Source organism: Dipodomys ordii, unplaced genomic scaffold (genome assembly GCF_000151885.1).
Source record: "Dipodomys ordii isolate 6190 unplaced genomic scaffold, Dord_2.0 Scaffold122, whole genome shotgun sequence".
Lineage (NCBI taxonomy): Eukaryota > Metazoa > Chordata > Mammalia > Rodentia > Heteromyidae > Dipodomys > Dipodomys ordii.
Genome location: NW_012267338.1, coordinates 8,388,859 through 8,396,130, shown reverse-complemented (window position 1 = coordinate 8,396,130; position 7,272 = coordinate 8,388,859). Strand labels below are relative to the sequence as shown.

Here is a 7,272-nt window from a genome sequence, read left to right as displayed (position 1 = left end):
GGGGGGGGAAGAAGGAGGAGTCCTCGGACTTCCGGGGCGGGGGAATGGGCGGAGCCAAGGCCGGAAGCAGCCGGTCGGGGGGGGCGCAGGCTTCCTAAAAGTCCCTCCCAGGGGTGGCGCCTGCGCTGTCGGGTGGTGGGCCGGAGGTCTCGGTGTCTCTGCGTGTGTGTCCCGACTCCCCCTGCCCCACCCACTGTACGCTACGGCTAGAAATCGCCCTTGGGACCATGTGACACCAGGATGGTGGGAGGCAGCTGGAGCCTAGGCCGGCCCCCGGGCGCCCGCGGATCCTCCCCAGGCCTCGGAGCGGCGTCGGCCCGCGGTGGCGCCGCAGCGCCCCTAGCGGCCGGGTGCTAGCCTCGCGGCCCCGCCCGCCGCCGCGATGTACGACCGCGCGCCGCGCTTGCTCAGGTTGGCCGAGGGGGGCAGCACCGAGGCGCATGTGGGCCCTGGGTCCTACCAGGTGCCTTTCCCCAAGGCGCGGGACGCAGGTAAGATGCCCGGGCGCCTCCCCGCGCCGCCTGCGCACGGCCAGGTGGTGGCGGTCACGGCCCAGGCACAGCACACGAAGCAGGCGGGGAAGGGACTCAGGTGCAGGGCTTCCAGCCCTGCCTCGGTTGGCTTCGCCACACCCGAGCCCGTGTGTCTGTGGCCCCTGCGGTTTTGTGGGTACCCATCCGCTTCGCCCTCCTGTGCATCGGACACATCCATTCACATCAGACATGTGTCACTTTTGCAGTATTTGAAAACCAGCCACACGCTGCGTTTTCCATTTCGCTTACTGCTCATCACACATCATCATTCATCTCCGTCCTCGATGGTTATTCATTCCTGTTCTGATCACTCTCAGGTGAAAATCAGCTTTGGAGATGTGATCCCCCCTCCCCCCCCCAAGGTGATTCCTCTCCTGACCGGAAGGTCTTCAGCCTCGCCACTTACTGTTGTTATCATTTTGGGTGCTGCCATTTGGATGGTTTCAGCTAAGGAACCATGTTAGCCTACTTCCTGGCCAGACCATTCCAGTTGATCCTGAAGACCCTGTGAACTTGACAGGCATCCTCAGATTGGTTCTCTCTGTCCATTCAGGTGCCCCTGAATTAGTTCAAGTCCTCATTTCTTCAGTTTCAGTCTGCACATCTCCTTGTGGCTAGAACGATCGTTGTAAGATAATAGTATTCGTAAGAAACACAAAAGAAACTTGTAAAACCAAGATCAAACATGTGAAGGCCTTGCCATGTTAATAAAGTTCTTGTTCTCATCTCTGACTTGGTCTCCCACTTAACTAATTATTTCTAGGGACCCATACTTTCTCCTTGACTTCTATTTCAGCAATTCCAGCTTTGTAATGTTTATAAGTTCATGCTCTCTCATTTCTGTGCCTTTCCACCTGTTGATACATTTGCCCAGGAGGCCCTGTCTTCCTCCTCCTGGTTATTTCTTATTCATTCTTTGAGAATCAATGCAAATGAAGTTCTCTGACTCAACTTGTTTTCAGGTTTTTTTCTGTTTTTTTAATGACTCTTTATAAAAACACTTTGATTATGTGTTGTAATTACTGTAAAAGCAAGTGAAGCCCCACTATAATGTGAACTGCTTCCAGACAGAAATCATTATTTACTCCCTTATTCCCAGTTGTTAGCCCAGTTATATAACATAAAGATCTCAATTTAAAAAATGTTAAATAAAATGAAGATTTATGAACCAAAATAGCACAATTAACTATACCTCATTGCTCACTCTGCTTAGAAGACAGTAACATGTAAACAGGCCCTTCTTAAACTTTTAAAGGATCATACTTTGTTAACCTATGTTAGTTTACAAGAAGCTACCATCTCTAAGTATATCTACATCACCTGTCTTTTAGATCTCTAATACACTAGACTGTTATTTCAACTAAGTGGCAGGTAGATTTTGCAGAGTATGACGTGGCAAGAACTAATGTTGGGACTTTATATCGTTTACACATTACATTGAACTTTACAAGAGCTAAGGTCCTTGGAACTTTAAATACAGATATTTGTTCCCAACCTTTCTCCCTTAACTTTTTCTCTTAGCCACTTGGCCAATCCTCTTACTCTCTACTTTAGTATGTAGCTCCTTTACCTTAGCTTAAGGTCACTTGGCTGGGAGGATCTCTTCTATCTATGATTTGCAACTCAGAAGGGACAGGTCTGAGCTGCTCTGCTTTCATGACTGGAAGTGATGTTGGATTCAGCACTATTGAAGATTGTATTTGATTTTCTCACAATTATCAAAGCAAAAATTCCCCAGAGACAACTGACCTAGCATACTGTGACAAAACATATTCCTCTAATGATGTGACTGCTCTTGATACTATTGTGCTAAGTATTTCATTGCTTAAGTTTATTTATAAAATAAATAGCACTCCCTATGAGCTGGATATTATTTCTCTATATTCATTCTAAGTAGAGTGACCTTATCTTTCACAGATTCCTTCTTTCATGGAGCTTTATCTGCCTCAAAAACATTAAGGGTACATGAGCCTATATATTAGTCTATGTGCTTAGGTCAACAATGATGACCTTATTTGCTAATTAAAATACTGGGAGACCATATCAAGAAATGTAGCTTGTTCTTATTTAAGTTAAAATGATTAATATGTGTGTGTGATTGTTGTGTAGATACTGCCACTGAAGATGACTACCTGTTTTAAAGTCCTACTTCTTTCTATCTTCTTTGTGAATAATGCTCTGTGTTGTGTGTCTATCACTGTGGCTGTGAAACTTTCCTTTTAAGCCCATTCCCTCTTTCTCACAACAGTCTGACTTTTATTGCTTCATGCCAGTTTGATTTATCTTTTGCTGTCAGCACCTCAAACTCAATATCTCCCAAACTGAATTCATTTCTTTCCTCTTAAATTCTTAAATTTTTTTATCTGTCATTTTGATTTATTGTTTATATTTGTCACCTCACATGTCAATTTATCTAGATGTTCCAACTCAAACTCCACTAGCCCCAATTCTCCAGAACCTTCATTGGTGTTTATATCTTAATTATTGGTGGCATTTATAGCATTTTTATTTGCCTCATCCACTATTTGAAGCCAGTTTTTTTTACTCATTATTGTACCCTCACTATCATACATATATGTAACAAAGCACTCAATATTGTTGAATGAATGCCTGTAGGTGTAATTTAGAGTATCAGATATTCTTTGTTATTTACTATGTAGAGCACAACGCTAAGATGACCAACCATACTGAATTATCTAGGACTACCCTAGTTTAAACACTGAAGTTCCATGTCCTGAGAAGCTTGAATAGTTGGTCATCTTAACTTTAAACATTTGGCACACAGCTATAAATAAGAAGAAACGTTCCTTTTATGGAACTATCATTTAAATTTTCCTGTGGAGATGTAATAATACTTCCATAGAAAAGTCACATTAACTTTTTATATTGTCCAGGCAATTATTTTCTGTACAACTACTTCAACTTCTTTCTATCTAGGCTGTCTCTGTAAGTTCATATTTATTACTTTCAAAATAACATATGCTGTTTTAAAAGCATAGGCCTTCTGAGGAAGAAATATTTTTCATTAGCAAAATATAAATGTCATTTTTATCCCAAGCAAATTTGCTTAGAATAAAAAAGATATTATTTTGTCTTTTATTTCCTCTAGGTATTTTTTTTCTGTTATTCAATAAGGTTAGTTCTTCTACAGGTTCTTATGCCCATTATATATTTATATCTCTCTATATGTTTGTGAGTTTACATTAGAAAATTTTAATGCATTAACTTCTGTGACTAGCGACTAATTCTAAAACCATAGTCTTAACATTGAGGTAACTATGTGATTACATGTGTTTCAAGTCTCTTTTCTCAGATATCTTTGGAATCCTATCTTAACTGACAGTGGTATGATTTTATTATACCAGGTGGCTATGCCCCATTTCTCTCATGGAGTGCCAGAGAAAGTTCTTTTACTGTTGCCTCCAACACTGAAAAAGCTCTTCCAGGTCCAGGACACTATAATATTTCAAAAGCACAGGTACATTTATAAAGTTATGATCGTCTCAGTTAATAGAAACCATATTTTCCTTTCATGCTCTGAAATACTATTTGTCATATGTAAGTTTTGTTTGTGTCATCTTCCTACTCTTTTCAGTCTACATTTTGTAGACTAAAATGAACAGAAATTAAGTGCATTTGGTTTTGCTTGCCTGATTATTCTCTATACTCTATAAGAGATAAAATATTACTAGGTAGTGAATAGTCCATGAGAATGGAAAATGGCATTCTTGGATAAATTAGAGCTCCTTAGAGTTGTGCAAATGGTCAAGGTATGTACAAAAGGAATGGCACTGGAGTGAAGGAGTTGAGTTTGGTGCCAGTGTTCAGGCCATAGTTTAATCTCTGCCCTGTTTTGCATAGTCTCATGAGTCTGTGGCCAGAGTATTTTCCATGGTACTATACATGATGCTCAGAAATGGTAGGTATAGCTGAGCCAAAATAGCTCAGTTGGAAGAGCATTAGGCTGAAGAAATAGTAGATAAGCAATGTCAATATCTTCATAATAATGCATATTGTATTTTATCCTTTTGGAATTTTATTGACTTAAGTGATTATCAGTAACTTGACAGTTTTTAGATTCTTTAGAATTGAGGTATGTGGTATGATGAGCCATGGGAGATTCCTTCCAATGTGTGCTATCTACCCAATAAACAATGCTTAAAAATAATCTCAGCAAAAAATCAAGTTTTTCTGTTAAGCACAAATAAACTTCCTGGAAATATGTAATGTGTTACTTATGAAAACTAAACAAGCTGGAAAATTTGCCTTTTCATTGAATATATGAGTTCCAGCATTTCAAAATCTCCTTAGAAGTGTAAACTTTTCAATGGTTTGCAGAACATGCAAGTTACCCCTTTGTTTTATAGCTTTGGGAACCTCAGTCTTAGATTCCTGTTTTAAAACTGTTTATGGTATTTTCGTATACTTACAGTAAATTTTAGTTCAATTTTAAAGCTAAAATGGAAAGTTGTAATTGTCATCTTATCATCCTCTTACTAGAACAGTTTTCTGTTCATGGTCTTACCTTCCTTACATTGGAGTTTAAAACTTTTATTAATATTGAATACTTATGAAATAAGAATTAGTTATAAAGCACTTCTTTTAATTATTTTGTAATTTTTTTCTGTTTAACTTAGAGTACTATAAAAGGAGGCAACAGTCTGAAAAACCGAGAAATACGTTTTAAGAAGATTATTTCAGACAATCCAGGACCTGCAAGCTATGATCAGTGTTATCCTGGTTCATTAGATATGAACCAGAAATTACTAGAAGCTAAAGAGCATCTTCAGTTCGTATGTTGACATTTTAAATTATGCTTATAATGACATGTTCCTTAGATAAAATCAAATAGAGAAATTGTTGGACTTAGCTGTATTCCTAGGTTCCCTTTTTGTTCTTGGTAAATCTATAATCGCTTCCTGTGTCCACAGTGTATAGGATGTAAGGATATATGGATGATTTCAAAAACTACTGGTTTTCCTATATAGAGGATAGTCTACATAAGTTTAGAGACTGTTCAAAGTGTAGGTAATAAAACAGAGAAGTTAAAAATGTGATTCCCTGGGCTATGGGTGTAGGTAGTAGAGCACTTGCCTGGCATATATGATGTTCTGAAGTTGACCCTTGCACCACAAAAAAACCCGACATAATCCCCCCCCCATATTGAACCAAACCATAAGACCAAAATACCATGAAATAAGACAGCTGAAATAAGGAAGTCAGAAATTTAGATGGGAGATACATATCGGTAGCTTATTATTCAAGACAAAATGTGAAAGGTGATAAATTAATGAGCATGTAATTAAATGCTGTAAGAATTTTAGAGAGGACTACTGTTTTATGGAAAGATATAATTTATAGAGGATTAATCAAAATGGTTGACATACTCCTTCAAAATAAATAATATTACTTAATGGGCATGGCCATATTTATTTATAGTGGTTCCCTTTTGTTATAATAACAGAGCCCATATTAAAGTATTTTCATCAGTTTACTGTTTAGAAATTCATATTTTAGTGCTAAGCCCTTAGTTGGATAATCTCCGTATGGTGACATTGAAGTTAAGTTTAATACCCTGTATTTAAACATCAGTTGTTTTGTGTGTAGGGATAAAGTAAATATTCACTTACTCAGGTGAAAGGTTTATCAAGCATATGCTGAGCAACTATGTGTGCTGGACATAATGCTAGATGCTGACGACATAGAAGACAATGATTGCTTCTTGAGGTTTATGTTTTTTCACTGAGAAATAATGAATGAAATATGGAACAATACAGTTGAAATTAGTGGTGACACATAGAAAACAGCTGTTGCTTTTTGATATTTATGTGCTTCCAGCATAGTGTCTTGTGAGTAGCATTGTTGCAATGGGTCATCCTGTGCCCTTGGTTTCAGCATTCAAATAAAGTGACTTCATTCTTTCAAGCTACATTTACAAAAATACATTTTCAGTTCATATTATGAAATCTACTAAGCCAATATTTAGTAGTTGCCTTTTAGTTGTAAAATTCGTTGTCAAATTTGATATTTCATTGTTGTGTTCTTTCCTTTTACCTTTGAATAAATAACAAAATATTTTTTCATCTTTGTAAAATATTTTATCTTTGAAGAAAAGTTCAAGACCCCCTGCAGTTAACAGAAGTCTCGACATCCCTTCAATTCCTTCCTATAGACAGTCACATGGCTATGAAATTAATGATGATGGCATTGTCAAGAGGCTCTCTGCACCCTATAATGATAGCACACTAGGTCCTGCCTACTACAAACCTCAATTTGTAAGTATAGTGCATTTTATGATGACAGGTGGAAGATTACTTACGACTGTGTTTTAATTCATGTAATACTAACGGCAATAACAAATAGACTTCCAAATTTCAGTGGCTTCATGCAGTAGATTTTTTAAAATACTTTTATGAGATCTGGAAGAAGCAATCCTGGTAAAAATAAATGGCAACAATTAAGCATAGAGTTGAGGAAATTCTAAGGAGACATCACTGGTAAGTACATTGTCAGGATTTAGCTTGATCTTCATTGCTAGTGCAACTTTAGTTATTTATTCATAGGACTCTTTGTCTTTGGACTTAAGCTCAAGCCATTAGAAGCCATTTGGTTTGTGGCAATTGGTAACATGGGGAGTTTTTAGAGCTTTTCATCTAAAATTGAATTAATAGCATATTTTTCCTAAAATATTTTTATTGTTTTATATATATAATTTAATTGAATACATAGTGTAAAATAT

General features: G+C 37.9%; 1 protein-coding gene across 1 annotated transcript in view; it reads left to right on the top strand.

The window, feature by feature from the left end:
• The first annotated feature begins 382 nt into the window (after nucleotides 1–382).
• Nucleotides 383–7,272, top strand: part of Stpg2 (sperm-tail PG-rich repeat containing 2) — a 149,848-nt gene continuing 142,958 nt past the window's right edge. Inside the window, exons 1-3 of the mRNA XM_013029722.1 lie at nucleotides 383–491; nucleotides 3,899–4,011; nucleotides 6,644–6,808. Of these exons, the coding sequence (XP_012885176.1) occupies nucleotides 383–491; nucleotides 3,899–4,011; nucleotides 6,644–6,808 (387 nt within the window). The remainder of the gene's footprint in view (nucleotides 492–3,898; nucleotides 4,012–6,643; nucleotides 6,809–7,272) is intronic.